This window comes from Perissodus microlepis, chromosome 7, assembly GCF_051167445.1.
Source record: "Perissodus microlepis isolate ML-2025 ecotype Zambia chromosome 7, ASM5116744v1, whole genome shotgun sequence".
In the NCBI taxonomy this organism is placed as follows: domain Eukaryota; kingdom Metazoa; phylum Chordata; class Actinopteri; order Cichliformes; family Cichlidae; genus Perissodus; species Perissodus microlepis.
The window spans coordinates 7,920,952-7,935,534 of record NC_140467.1 but is presented as its reverse complement, the minus strand read 5'-3'; the positions used below and the strand labels follow the sequence as shown (position 1 = coordinate 7,935,534).

General features: G+C 40.3%; 2 protein-coding genes across 2 annotated transcripts; one reads left to right on the top strand and one right to left on the bottom strand.

Moving 5' to 3' along the window:
* Positions 1 to 373: 373 nt before the first annotated feature.
* On the top strand, positions 374 to 3,191 carry LOC146382466 (zona pellucida sperm-binding protein 4-like). Its single transcript, XM_084933115.1, has 8 exons — positions 374 to 1,100; positions 1,293 to 1,477; positions 1,570 to 1,667; positions 1,746 to 1,906; positions 1,994 to 2,186; positions 2,479 to 2,650; positions 2,738 to 2,813; positions 2,894 to 3,191. Exons 1-8 carry the CDS (start codon positions 401 to 403, stop codon positions 2,992 to 2,994), a joined length of 1,686 nt encoding a protein of 561 aa, XP_084789241.1. The 5' UTR covers positions 374 to 400; the 3' UTR covers positions 2,995 to 3,191.
* A 959-nt stretch (positions 3,192 to 4,150) lies between these two features.
* On the bottom strand, positions 4,151 to 13,785 carry tmem263 (transmembrane protein 263). Its single transcript, XM_084933110.1, has 3 exons — positions 13,531 to 13,785; positions 12,209 to 12,279; positions 4,151 to 5,507 (listed from the first exon to the last, which is right to left on the bottom strand). Exons 2-3 carry the CDS (start codon positions 12,273 to 12,275, stop codon positions 5,212 to 5,214), a joined length of 363 nt encoding a protein of 120 aa, XP_084789236.1. The 5' UTR covers positions 12,276 to 12,279; positions 13,531 to 13,785; the 3' UTR covers positions 4,151 to 5,211.
* Positions 13,786 to 14,583: the final 798 nt, after the last annotated feature.

The window sequence follows — 14,583 nt, the reverse complement described above, 5'->3', positions numbered from 1 at the left end:
AATTTAAAATTCATTGCGTTAATGTACAGAACCACAATTAGAAAAAAAGTAGCCTCTCTCCAAATATTTATGGACTTAACTGTAACTGCGAAATCAGGCTGCACTGACATGCTATCAGTTTGGATCCATGCAGTGTTAGTTTTAAAAACATTTGGTGACAGATACAATTTGAGGCTATGAAGACCTTTAAAAGGTTTGTGTGACCCAGATTTTGGATTTGTCAACAGATATTTAAATGTTTCTGACTGTCGAAAGTTGCTAAGCTCTGATTGGTGTTTTTTTTGCCCGAGGAGGTGGGTTTATAAGAAAAAAAAAAACTTTAGGGTTGGTAGCAAATAAATGGTACAGCTGACTGAAACTGTGCACTTTGGAAGTGTCCAGATCAGACAGCTGAGAAACCATGGCAAAGTTCTGGAGTGCCAAATTTTTCATGGCACTAGCTTGGCTAGGCTCTTTAGCTGGGACAGAGGTGGAGGCTCAGAACATTCCACCATTCCCGCCTCCTCCGTGGCAGAAACCCCAGGACCCTCAAGTTCCACCGTACCGTCCTCCTCCGTGGCAGAAACCCCAGGACCCTCAAGTTCCACCGTACCGTCCTCCTCCATGGCAGAAACCCCAGGACCCCCAAGTTCCACCATTCCAGCCTCCTCCTCTTCCAAAGCCCCAGAACCCTCAGATCCCTCCACCATACCGACCTCCTCCACCGCAAGATCCTCAACAGCCTCGACCTCCTCCTCCACCTCCGCCATACCAGCCTCCTCCGTGGCAGATTCCCAAGAAACAGCCTCCGCCTCCGCCTCCACCTCCACCTCCACCGTACATCCCTCCTATACCACAAAATCCCCAGCAACCTCGACCACCTCCCCGGCCATTGCCTCAAGGGCAAGTCCCACCTTTTCCTCAAGTATCCGATGATTACTTTCCCCAAAAACCAAAAGTCCCACAGAATCCAAAGGTGTCTCCGACGCTGCCACCTGCTCAGAGCTGTGATGTGGAAAGAAGTGTGAGAGTCCCATGCGGAACTATTGGTATTTCAGGTGCTCAGTGTGAATCCATAAAATGCTGCTTTGATGGCAATCAGTGCTACTTTGGAAAGGCAGGTGAGGTTTTTTTGGTTTGTTTTATCTAATAAATGGCTTATATTAATTGATCCAAAGCTGTTGTCAACAAAACCTTGAAGTCTGATTACACTAAAAATATTCAAGTAAAAGTGGTGTTCTTAATCTTTATGTTGTTTACAGTTTGTCAGCAACATCAAATCCTTTATCTGCCTACTTTTTTTTTATCACCAGTGACTGTCCAGTGCACTCGGGATGCCCAATTCGTTGTTGTTGTCGCCAAAGATGTTACTCTACCCCACCTTGACCTCCAGACAACCTCGCTGGCAGCAGGTGGTCCTGGCTGTTCATATGTTGACTCCAATTCAGCCTTTGCCATATATCAGTTTCCTGTTACTGCCTGTGGCACTACCTTTATGGTAAAACAGTGTATTCTCCTACTTTTCCACCAGTCAGGCAGGGTATATTTGTAAATATTGTTATCTTACCAACCACATTTAACCTTTTGCAGGAGGAGCCTGGTGTAATAATCTATGAGAACAGAATGACTTCCTCATATCAGGTGGGGGTTGGGCCTCGTGGATCTATTACCCGAGACAGTCACTTTCAGTAAGTAAACATTTTAGAGTGTCCTGGCATTAAATTAAAGTTTTGGACTGTGTAGCATGATATCATTTTCTTTTTCAGCTTCATCTTCCAGTGTAGGTACATCGGCACCGATGTTGAAACTGTGATTGTAGAAATCCTACCGTTACAAAATCCCCCTCTGCCAGTTTCTGCTATGGGACCCATTAATGTAGTCTTGAGGTTGGCCAATGGACGATGCCTTACAAAGGGTTGTAATGAATGTAAGTGTATTCCAACTTAAAAGAGTCCATTCGTTTGCAAGATAATGTAAAATCTTGTAATAATAATTGACGTCTCTGCTCTCACAGTGGATGTGGCCTATACTTCGTTCTATACAGAAGCAGACTACCCTGTGACCAAAGTCCTGAGGGACCCTGTGTACGTGGAGGTTCAGCTCCTCAAAAAGACAGATCCGATGCTTGTCTTGACTCTTGGTCGCTGTTGGGTAACCACAAGCCCTTTCCCTCACTCCTTCCCCCAGTGGGACATTCTGATAGACGGGTAAATAAGATACCAGTGTACTCAGTCCTGTTTGTGACAACATAGAAGTTTTATCAAAATGTATTTAATGCTAGATTTTTGAAGAAAATAATTTTATTAATATTTGGGAATGAAATAAAGACATGGTTTTGATAAATCATCCATTAATCTAATAAGCTGAAAGGTTCGTCTGTAGTGGACACACAGTATATTATTTATAATCGATCTTACCCATAGCTGGTATTGCTGAAGACAAAAAAACTGTTGGCTAGTGTTCTCTTAAATAAAATTGTTCTCCATGCACTCCATCCAGATGTCCATACCGGGATGATAATTACTTGTCCTCACTGGTACCAGTGAGTGCTAACTCTGGCCTGGACTTCCCCAGTCATTACCGGCGTTTCGTTTTCAAAATGTTCACCTTTGTGGGTTCCTCAGTAAAGGACCAGATTGGACAGAAGGGAATAGACCCACTGTATGAAAAGGTAATTAGTACATCAGTTTGAGCAGTGTTTCTGCACTAACTAAATAATTTTCCCTTTTAACCAACACGCTTATCCTTATTCCTTCAGCTGTACATTCACTGTAGCACAGCCGTGTGTGTTAGCGGACAGTTTGTCAGATGTGAGCCAGCATGCCACAGGACAAGTAAGATATAAATTCATAGTCTCTAAGATTCAAATGCAAAATGATCTTCAATCTGATTATGTTTCTATTTCCATGTGTAGAGAGAGATGTCGAGGCTGAAGACCAGAAGACGAATGAACCAAAGACTGTGGTTTCCTCTGGGCCACTGATCATGACTGCTCCCGAGCAGTTAACAGCTTGACCTCAAGAACTTTGCTGAGAACAACAAGTTAAAAAAAATCTGCAACATGAAAACGGTTATTAGTAGTATGAAGTGGAAATTAGATTATAATGTAGGAGAAAAGAATTCAAGTGTGCTGTAGGAAGAAATATGTCCAATCATGTCATTGAGATTTATATTAAAGAAGTATTGGCTCCAACATGATGTAAATAAGTTTGTTTTTTGCTTGTACTATACCTTTTTTTACCAGTGACATTCCTAAAAAGGAGAATCAATTTCTGAAGTACCCAAGTCATGCCTTTATAATGAATCCTACATAAAATACAAAAAGTCATCTTTCCCCAACCACATCCCTTTATTTTAAGAAACATTTTAGAAAAAATTAAATTTTTCCATGTAGTCACTGGATTTTTCCAACCATTTTCTGTAAACCTGAGAGATATTTGTGTCCAAGTAGGTCAGCAATATCTCTCAGGTTTACAGAAAATGGTTGGAAAAATCCAGTGACTACATGGAAAAATTATGGAGAGAGAGATTTGATGTCGGCTGTAACATTCAGATGCCAGTAGGATAAGATAATAAGGTGAGAGATTCTAAGGTGCTCAATCCAGTAAAGCACCTTTTGGATGTGGTTGAATGGGAGACTGTCACACATGTATGTGCAGCTGACAAATCAGCAGTAACTCCGTCATGTTATCATGTTAATACGGACCAAAATCCCAGAGTAATTTTCAGCACCTCATTGAATTTACCTTATGAAACAGCAGTTCTGATGACAACAGTGGGTCCAACCCAATACTAGCAAAGTATAGTTACTGAAGTGTATGTTATAAACTGAAAAATAAATAATAAAAATTGTGCCTTTTCAGTGTGCTTAAAAAAAAAAAAAAAAAAAAAAAAAAAAAACACGAACAAATACTGGTAGAAGAAAAATAAAATAAATGTTAAAGCCCTCTATTTAAAGTAACATTAGTAGACTACAACAAAAACATGAAGGACTAAGGCTGCTTTAAACTGTGACATGAATTTTACAAAATATATTGATGAATGTTCAGAGATGCTGGTGCAGTTCTGAATTTAAATCACAAATGTATTAATAGTGTAACGCTAGTAAATGCAATAATTTGGTCTTACATATATTAAAGCTTATTTAGTAACAGAGGAAACAGAAAACAAATGACTTTCAGATATTTTATTACAAAAAAAATTCTAAGTATATATTTGCCATGTTTGAAATCTGTAACACTGATCATACAAAAGCTGTGGAACGTCAGTTCTCCATGATACAAAGCCTGAAAGCTACTTAACTGGAGCTCAAAGGTATGCACTTTCACAGGTTTTCAGCTTAAAATGTACACTTGAAACTGAGAATGTAATTCCAAGAAATCCAGCTGTCAGATTTTTACCACACAGCAGTAAACAAAGTAACAAACAAAAAACAAACAAAGCACTGATGAAAACTTTACTGGACTGCAGACAGTGTGTGGAAAAATGTTTAAATAACAGAAGTAGTGAATGTATGAAACAGGAAAAGGTTTCATTGCAATTAACAAGCTCTGAATTTTAGACTGTAATGCTGTATTTATTATAATAAATCAGGATCGGTATGACAGCACAAAGCATTTCACTAAGCTGAAAAATACAGAAAAAAAGACATCAGTCAAAAACCCACCAATGAAATATCAACAACCAGCAATGACTTTTACAGGTCTGATATATCTTTGATTAGACATACCTTCTGATTTGTGAACAACTGATTAAATGAAAGGACATGAAGGAAAATGACACACTAAGAATTTCCACATAAAGTAACAGTGTTTGCCAGTTAACAGTAAAATATGAATAAACACATCATGACAGATCGCTGATTGTCTTGCAAGTAAATTTGACTTCATAAGTGCTGGTTTTCCTCCCGTACAAAAGTTACTAATGGAAGCAGTATAGCGGACCATCACTGAACATCATACGAACATTTTATTGGCACAGGCGAAAGGTCTGGTGTTTGCATTTAACAGCAGCAGTGGAGTGTTTATTATGCCGCTCTATACAAAAAAAGCCATTTAATTTTATGGATGTAGGTTTTACCAACAAACACACACATGAAACTAAACAAAACAAAACCAACAGCAAAACGTGCACACTGAACTTCTGAGTCCCACGTCGCTCTTTTCCTGCTCAACAGTGCTGAATCAGGTGAAACGCCGTGCGAGCGTTACCACTCAGCTGAGCGTCTCTGCATCAGTCAGACTTGTCCTTCTTTTTGCCTCCCCCTATAGGAACTTTGCTGGCTACTGCGGAGCCGACAGCAGTCACTCCTCCAGCGACAGCACACACTCCCCCTTTAACCAGTCCTACTCCCATCACAGGCACGGCAACTACGGAGGTGACAGCAGTTTTGGTGAGGTCCAGACCCTTTCCTCCTATCCAGGTCACACCGCCTACTGTTGCTCCCAAAGCTCCCTTGGTGGCACCATATAAGCCCCCCGCCAATCTGCCGAACATGCCCGGCTGAGCCACTGGATGGTCCTTGTTGTCTGATTAGAAACATCAAAAATACCATCTTACATTTTTTTTTAAAATCCTCTGAGCCATCCTGAACTATATTATACAAAATAACACTTCACCCACAGCAACAATTCTTGCTTCACATATAAATCTAAATTATTTGTGACATAATTGCACTAGGGCTGCCACAAACGATTATTTTGATAGTCGACTAGTCACTGATTAGTTGACTAATCAGATCATGCATCCATTGGACGTAAAACCTACAGCTTATTGCACCAGCATGCATCTGCTCTTATATAACTATCATTAGCTTACAGCTTTAAGTGTTTAAGGTGCTAACTAAAAATAAAGACAAGATGATAGTTTATTAAATTTTTATGAAATTTGCAGATTGTTTCGGTGAAGTTTAATAAACTCCTTGCTATCTAAAATATAACAGGACACCGGAGTATATTCTCGAGTGTCTCACACTTCTGATAACCAGTTGTCTGCTTGCCGTTTATTTAGCTGTGTAAAAACTATAACTTTAATCTCAGGAACAAATAAAATACAAAAAAAAAAAGCCAAACAATAACATTTTTAAGTTATCTAAGTGACTTATGTATGTTTAACCTGAGTAGTGAAAGACAGCGGACACCGATTTGCCGGGTGTCCGGTGTTCTCACGGGCTCTAGTGAGTAGTGATGTGCGGATCGATCCTGAAATATCGATTCCTCCGATACCAGTCATTTATGTTCTAGAATCGATTCTCACATTAAAATATCGATATTTTAGTAATTTAGAGTAAATTTGTAGTTTATCATTAACAGGAACACAGTGGAAAGAAACTATAACATTCGGATTGTCTACATTCAAAGGAACTACTTCCTCTTCCGCCTTTCATAGTCATGTGCGAAATACGGCTGTATAAATGTCTCGCAGCCCCTTGGCGTGCGCAGCTGAGCGTAATTGGAGTCATGTGCGGACGTATTTTACCTCCACAAACAGCTGAGACGTGGTTTGCGATACATGTGGCAAAAAAGTGAGGTGTTGTGGCCATACTAGAGAGACATTCAAAAGGGCTGTTGGGGGTGATAAATACATTTTACAGGGTTTATTTATCGGATAAAATACGTTAAATGTCACCGTTATTATTGGCCGGCCTGGAAACAGCAGGGGTGTCCAAATTCAGAGGCTGCTTCCACCTGAGGACCCGGCCTTCGCGGTCTAAAGAAAGCCGGGTAGTACGTCACGAGCTCCCTCGGTGGAGTGAAACTCTGCTGTCTGCTCCTTGCTATCTAAAATATAACCAGGCGCTTGCGTAAACTCTGGACTGTCTCACACTTTGTTTAATTAGTTTTCTGTTTAACGTTTATTCAGCTATGTGAAAACCCCGGAGTAACCCTCCCGAGGGATTAATAAAGTTAAATTTAATTTAATCTAATCTAATAACTTTAATCTCAGCCAAACCGATTTACTCACGAACAAATAAAACACTGAAAAAGCCAAACAATAGCATTTTTAATTATCAAAGTGACTTATATATCATGTTTAACCCGAGTAGCGAAAGACCGCGGGGGTTTGAAGACAATGTGTCGGTCGGCTCAGATATTTGAAGTTTACACAGCTACATTCTCACCTGAAAATATGTTAAACGTTTTTTTTGTGACCCAGAAAGAGAAATAAGAGTAATATTAAAACTAAGTAGCTGCCGTCATTGTTGGAAACTGGAATCGGCTGGGCGGCGCTATGAATTCTGCAATATGGTTTTTCAATTTTGTTGTCCGGGTGGAAAATCTGGAAAAATTCGGGAGAATGGTGGCTCCGGGAGATTTTCGGGAGGGGCACTGAAATTCGGGATTGTCCCGGAAAAATCGGGAGGGTTGGCATGTATGGTTGTGGCAACATCACTAACCTTGTCAAACACCTCAGAGTAAATCATATCACAGAATATGACGAGCATATGTTGAGGCGAACTGAAGAGGAGGACAGGGACAGGTGCTGCTCGGGCCAGACAGACGTCTCTCACAGAGTCCTTTAGTGCTGCAGGCAGGCAAGGTGTTCAAATAGCGCACAACTTCAGTTTTTTTTTTTTATTTCTATATGATGAACTCTGCATTATTAAGTGATAAGAACAAGTAATCTGATGTCCTGTAATCATCAGTGTTGGGACTAATGCGTTATTAAGTAACGCGTTACAGTAACTACGTTATTATTGTGGTAACGAGCACGGTAACTAGTTATTATGCCAAAATCAGGAACGCGTTACTCGTTACTGGGATTTAGATAGGCTCGTTATTCGTTACTTCGTGTGGTGGCTATCGCGGAGCTTCCACAGATTCAGTAACATTAGCAAGTGGTGGAGGCCAGCAGGTGGATGAGAGAAAGGGGACGCAGGAGGAGCAGAGACCCGAGGCAGCCGCCGGTCCGAGTGTCAGGTGAACTGAACTTCAGGTAAGACGTTATGACCTGCAGTCTATCTGGGTCAGATATAAACCAAGTTTAGTTGGAGTTTATTTTCGTTGTGCTGACTTTTTCGTACTGCGTGCTAGCTAGCATGACGGGGTTTCTATATAGCTGGGTGGGTGCTATGTTACTGATGTTGAACTTTATTTTGTTCATACGGTTAATTATTAGAGTTGCCAACCGTTCCCTAAAAAAACGGAATCGTCTGTTATTCAGAGAAAATATTACGGGTTTCGTATTGAGGTGAAAAGGAACAGTTTGTCCCGGACTTCAGCTACAATGAAAAAGACACAAAGCTGGAGTTATTCTGTGTTTACGCTGCACAGCTGCCTCTTCTTCTCTCACCCTCCCTCTCCTGTTGCTACTTTAATCATGAAACTGATCAATGATCAGCTGATCGGCTTTTCCCTCTTGTTTATTTATCGTCCACTTTGCGCCAGAAAGAGGAAACCACCGGATGTCGCGTTAAACAACAGCAGCACGTTTGATCGGCTGTTGTTAGAATTTATTTAATATTAATTTCTACTATCAGCTGATGTTTGCTGGAGCCACAGCTGTAAACCTGCTGGTCATGATATCGGTTTGTATATCTGGTGAGTGGGAAACCAGATGAAACCAGGAGATGTCCTTACTGAATCATCAGAGGTGAACAGGTGATGGAGAAACAGCTTTACCTTTTAGGTGACATGAATGAGTTGAAGGGAAGTTATGAACTGTTTCTGAGAGACAAATAACACCAGGATCCTTTTCTAAGTAGCTGACAGCTGGTAACTGTGCAGGGGCGGGTCTAGCAAAGTGTTGCCAGGGGGCCAGGTAGGGCATTAACAGGGAAAGGGGGGCACGAAGAAATACTTTCTTATTCTCATTTAAAATGTCTCGCTTTTAATAAATAATTATCTGAGTCTTACAACAAACGATTGATAGATTGATGCATATATACCATCAAAACGGTGTACATCACTGTCACAACAGTGTTTGTTTTCATTCAAAGGCTTTATGATATTTGCTATAATGGTGGGCCGGTCTCTAGTCAAAATGCCCGGGCTGATTTTTTTGTCCCAGTCCAGCCCTGTATGCAACTCATCTGCAGTCTGGTGTTGCCTACATCTTCCTATTTGGAAGGCAGAATTTCTGAGTACAATCAAAAGCACCACGACTGCAGTTTTTGTGTTGGATGTAAAAAGCGCACATGACGCTGTGACGTAGACTAGAATCATGGCGGCGGTCGACGACGGTCCAGGCGTGGGATTTCTCTCGTGGAAATATGCACATTATTTTTTCCTTTGGTAGGTGGCACAGTGCACTTGTGGCAAGTAAGCAAGCTAGAAGACTGGCACTCTTGCTGGGTATCCAGTTAGCAACACATTAACAAGAGAAGTCTGAGTAAAACCAAAGTTACTTTCCCTAGTAACTAGTTACTTTGAAAGTAACGAGTAACTTGAAGTAACTGAGTTACTTTTGATGGAAGTAACTAGTAATGTAACTAAGTTACTAATTTAAAGTAACTTACCCAACACTGGTAATCATTATGATGCTATAATTTGAGATACAATAAATAAAATAAGTTTTTGTACAAAGTATCGGTATAGGATCAGTATCGTCGATACCACCCTGAATATTACTTGGTATTGGATCGGAAAGGAAATCAGTGGTATCGCACATCACTACTAGTGAGCCTTGCCCCCGGCTAGCTATCGAGCTAGGGGGTAACAGATGTCTCCGAAAACCTCGGAGCGCTTTTGAAAATATGTGGTGTCTTGATAAACTGAGCAGATATTTGAGGTTTACAAAGTTACATTCTCGCTTGAAAATATGTTAAACGTTTATTTTGTGACCCAGAAAGAATAATAAGAGTAATATTAAAACTAAGTAGCTGCCGCCATTGTTGGAAACTGAGCTGGGCTGCGCTATGAATTCTGGGACAGAGCTGCTACTTCTTCTTCTTCGGGGTTTAACGGCAGCTGGCATCCTTGTACATGCAGTGCTGCCATCTTCTGTTTCAGTCCGTTATTACACTCTTAAATCCTACTACTTATTCCTGCGTCTTTTGTGATCTTACAAAGCTTCAAATGACGCGTCGACTATTAAATCAGTCGTCGACGATTTTGATAGTCGACGTAATTGTGACTAGTCGACTAATCGTGGCAGCCCTAAATTGCACCAGATGGCTGAGGAAGGGGTTTCTTCCTCTTAAAAGGGAGTTTTTCCTTCCCACTGTTGTCAAGTGTCTGCTCAGAGGAGGTCATTTGATTGCTGGGGTTTTTTCTGTATTAGATTGTAGATTCCTCTGCCTAAAAATATAAAGCGCCTTGAGGTGACTGCTTGTGATTTGGTGCTATATATGTAAAATTAAAACTATCATGTTTATTAATGATTAATTTTTGTATTTTTGTTTATGTAAATATATAATCATTTAATCAAGATGTCCCAGAGCTCAGGCTGAAACCTTCAAATTACAATCTAATCAACAGCCATAATGATATTGTAACTGGTGGTTGGGGCTCAGGAGATAAAGCAGGTTATCCACCAACTGGAAGCTAGCTTGATCCCCAGTCCCTCCAGTCCATATGCTGATGTGGCCCTGGGCAAGAAACTGAGCCCCAAATTGCCCCAATGCATCTGCTGGAGTCTCTGTGCGTGTGTTTGTGCATGTCTTTGCGTGCGTGCGTGTGCTTGCACGTGTGTGACTGTTACAAAAGCTCTTGAAGGCATGTGACAAAAAATGCAGTATGTAAGTAAGTGTGTGTGTGTGTGTGTGTGTGTGTGTATGTGTGTGTGTCTTTCAGTAAAAAGTGCCTTGAGTGCTCAGTTAAGAGTATAACAGTTCCATTCTACCCCAAGTACCAGTCCTACTTGGGGTAAAAATTGCAATAAAATTTCTGATGAAATTTTAAAAAAGAAAAGAAAAAGAAAGGTGAACATTTTACTGATGCTTACATCCAGCAGAAAGTGTAAGTAAATAAAAGGCATTTTCCATTCTTCTTTTCCAACGAGCTATTATAGTTAATGACACACTTCCTACTTTAAAATTTAAATCTACTGAAACAAGTTGGCACAAGCAGCAGCACTATAGCAGTGACACGACATTGTATTCAGTGACAGAGCAGAAGACAAATTTTAGCCCAAAATTAGCCTAGGTTGTGCTTTTCACTGGAAATTCAAAGCAAATAGCTAATAATAACAAACAAATACTAAAGTAATGTAACCTTATAACTCTTTAGGACCTGCACAAAACTGTCACATGATAAAAAAAATAAATGAAAACTGAAGTATTTTCTATACGTGGGATGAACCAGCTGTTTCAAAACCTGCTATTTCACCATGTAACAACATCAGTAATTTCCATCTACTGATTGCTTTTCCTGTCATATGAAGTGCAACTAGCAAGGCTCAGTGGAGTCATATGTTGACATTTGGGTCACACATCCACAGGTGTTAGCATCTCCTCTTTCATAACCTGGCTGAACTCAACGGTGTGTTTTTGCCTCAAGTGGTGAAACAAGTTTGTTGTTGCCAGCTTTAGCAGAAACTGCTTTCTTGCATATTTTGCAAAGTACTGTGACATTTTAGAGGCGGTTGGAGTACCTCCCTTCATAGGTACTAAATTGTCACTGGAGGCTAAAAGGAAGCTCTTGCTCTCACGCATCCCTGGCTAGTCTCTTTGCGAGTACCAAGAAACATAGAAAATATATTGTAACATGATATTTTTATCTATTTTAAAAATTTGTACCACTGTTATTGCCGACAATATCAATGATATGGCACAGCCCTACCTGTGTTTCTGTAAAAGTAACCGCTGTTCAAGATTTATTAGATAAAAGTCCAATACAAAGAGTTGGACTTTGGCAGAGTAATGGTGACGCACCAACAAGAGTATAAATGTAGACAACACTGTTGCCCAGTACAGCAATGCTATTATAGAAAACATGTTGGCGGTGTGGAACAGCAATTACGACTTTCCCCCTTCATACAGGATATTTAATTATAACATTTCCCAGTTTTGACAAACTGGAGCAAAATGACATGAGGATTTCAAACAGAGCAGTTAAAATCTCTTTGTTGTATACAGGCTACCCTGTGAACACCCGCTAATCAAATTTTAATAAAATTACAGTGCCCTTAATAGCTGATTCCTGGAGAAACAGCTAATCACTGTGGTAAAAAGAGTCCTAATTACATATAATTTCCCCCACATGTACATCTTTAACCAAACAGTGTGCTACTATGCTAAGCTTAAAAGATGTGTTAGCATACGTCAAAGGAGGTGTCCCGCTATACTTACCTTCAGCTGCTGGCTCATCTTCATGGCATGCAGGCATGTCCGAAGGCACCTGCTCTGCCTGACTCATCTCTCTGGGAAAATAAGTGACACAATTACCAACATGTCACACAGCAACGCAGATATGAAGTGTACTGAACTACAGCTAAACAGAGACTGCCTTAACTTAAAAATCCCACTGAAACTATTGAAAGTTATCTTCTTACTGACTGAAGTGTTTCCGTGCATGTTGAAGCATGTTTAGCTGTAATGCTGAATGTGATAAGTTGCTGTATTTTCAGTTTATGTCCTTAACATTATGAACAACAAAGTACATAGTGCAAAACTGCTCCACCACAAACACGTTGGTGTAAGTTTTGACGTCTGTGACAATGTTTTGAGCTTACTGAAAGCCTTTCTTCCAAAAAAATATGTATGTATGTAAGACAGCCTACAAAGAGAGCTTTAACTTACAACGTCAGTGTAAATAACTGGGCTGCTGGAGTCACAATGTGTACAGAAAATAAAGGAGCTTGCTTTGGGCGTGCTCCGTATCCTTAAAACAAGGCGGACCTGTTCAGGTGTTTCTCACAGAGCAGGTTAAAAAAAAAAAAACACAAAGAGATAAAATATGAACTGTGTACACCTTCACTCCAAATCACTCCAATTCTATTGTTGAATTCGTTAGTGCGCAATCATTAATTTGTGCACAAGTATTTAAAGCATTTTCATGTCTGCACAAGCCTATTTCAGAACAGACGTTGGCCAAAACAACAAACATAATAAATAAAGGGCCATTTCAAAAACAGACCATTAAGAACTTATAAAAACCTGCTCAAAAGACATCTTCTTTAAATGGGTTGTAAACATAACGCCGGATAACGGTAGAAAGCTGTCGTGGAAACAACTCTGTGTAGGGTTCAAACAGATCGAGCTCTACGTGCAAAACGCGACAGTAACTTCCAGTCAGTACTCGAAGAGTACGCTAACTTGTATTACTAACCTTTATAACCATCATAGTTGTGTGACTTATACGCGGAGCATGAACGCTACGCGCTAATTAACGTTATTTTGTAGAATCTTCTAGCTCAAACGTCACATCTCTCCCCAGGGAAACGCCACTTTCAGCAGCTTTCCCCCGCTAATAGTCGACAGTGCGTCGTCATTTCTAAACTAGCCGTCCCGTATAAAGTAAGGGTCTGCGGTGTTTTCGCTCGGGAGTTGTTTTAAGGAAATATGGCTGAGGTGTTTTTCTTTTCAAAAGTGACGCTCGTGCTTCTGCTGAAGTTTTCATGGCTGACTGTCATCAAACAAACTGAATCCCAAACAGCTAACCCAACACTTACCTTGCGCGAGCGTACAGCTAGCAAAGAGAGCGACCCACTTTTGGGGAAGGCTGTGTTCTTTAAAAAAAATGACCACAGTTATTTCTAAAAGGACCAAAATCCTCAACAATGAAGCTGCTGATGGCGAAGCGGGCTTGTGTTGTCTGTCTGACTCTTTTTTTTTGGAGGAGGAGGAGGAGGACCTCAGTCTCCACCCATAAAAACACAGAGTTACGCACTGTTTGCAGATGGATCCCCAGCTGCTGCTCCGTGTGAGAAAAACACACGGCTCACAAGTACTGGATCTAAAATTAGACTGTTCCTGTTTATAATTGTAGTCCACTTTTTGACATGTTTCCGAAATTAATTAGCATAATTTCATAATGCAGTGAGGCCCTTATGTTTAAGAACCTAAACAGTGTTTTCCGATTATATCTAAACGGTTAAGAAGTGTACAGGGGGTTGTTTTTACATTTAAAAAATGTTTTTATTTTGGTTATGATCGGGAACACCCTATTTCGAAATATACATTTACATGTAGTAGAAACAATTGGTTTAAATAATACGTAGCCTCAAAACACAACCAGACTTTGGTGGGATGGGACACGGACATAAATACCTCGAGACCGCCTCCTCCCTTCGAGGCGGAAGTGACGTACATCTTTAGCTTTACCAGAGATCGTCTGTCTTAAATAGATGGTCACGTCTCACCTGAAAACAAATGCAACCTCTATACGTAAAGGCATAAAGGTGAAAGGTGGTATGAAATATGATAATAAGCTATTAATTTTAGAAATATACACATTAAAAACTTAGCATCAACCGAACTGAAGTGAATAAGGGTATAGGTCCTGTATTTTAAATCTTGTCACAGAGTTTGTGAAAGTTATCCAAACATTTATCACAACATTAAGATAAGAGTAGTCCAGGGGTAGGCAACTCCAGGCCTCGTGTGCCCTGCAGATTTTAGACATCACCCCGTTTCAACACACCTGAATCAAATGTTCATTCCCAGGCCTCTGGAGAATGTCAAGACATTTTGGGGAGGTAATTTAGCCATTTAAATCAGCTGTG

What these genes read in the sequence shown, in the direction of transcription:
- LOC146382466 (XM_084933115.1), top strand. Translation starts at nt 401, where the DNA reads ATGGCAAAGTTCTGGAGTGCCAAATTTTTCATGGCACTAGCTTGGCTA. An exon ending in ACCCGAGACAGTCACTTTCA is followed by an intron (nt 1,668 to 1,745) that starts GTAAGTAAACAT and finishes TTTCTTTTTCAG; the next exon opens with CTTCATCTTCCAGTGTAGGT. An exon ending in TGGGACATTCTGATAGACGG is followed by an intron (nt 2,187 to 2,478) that starts GTAAATAAGATA and finishes CACTCCATCCAG; the next exon opens with ATGTCCATACCGGGATGATA.
- tmem263 (XM_084933110.1), bottom strand. Translation starts at nt 12,275, where the DNA reads ATGAGTCAGGCAGAGCAGGTGCCTTCGGACATGCCTGCATGCCATGAA. An exon ending in AGATGAGCCAGCAGCTGAAG is followed by an intron (nt 5,508 to 12,208) that starts GTAAGTATAGCG and finishes GTTTCTAATCAG; the next exon opens with ACAACAAGGACCATCCAGTG.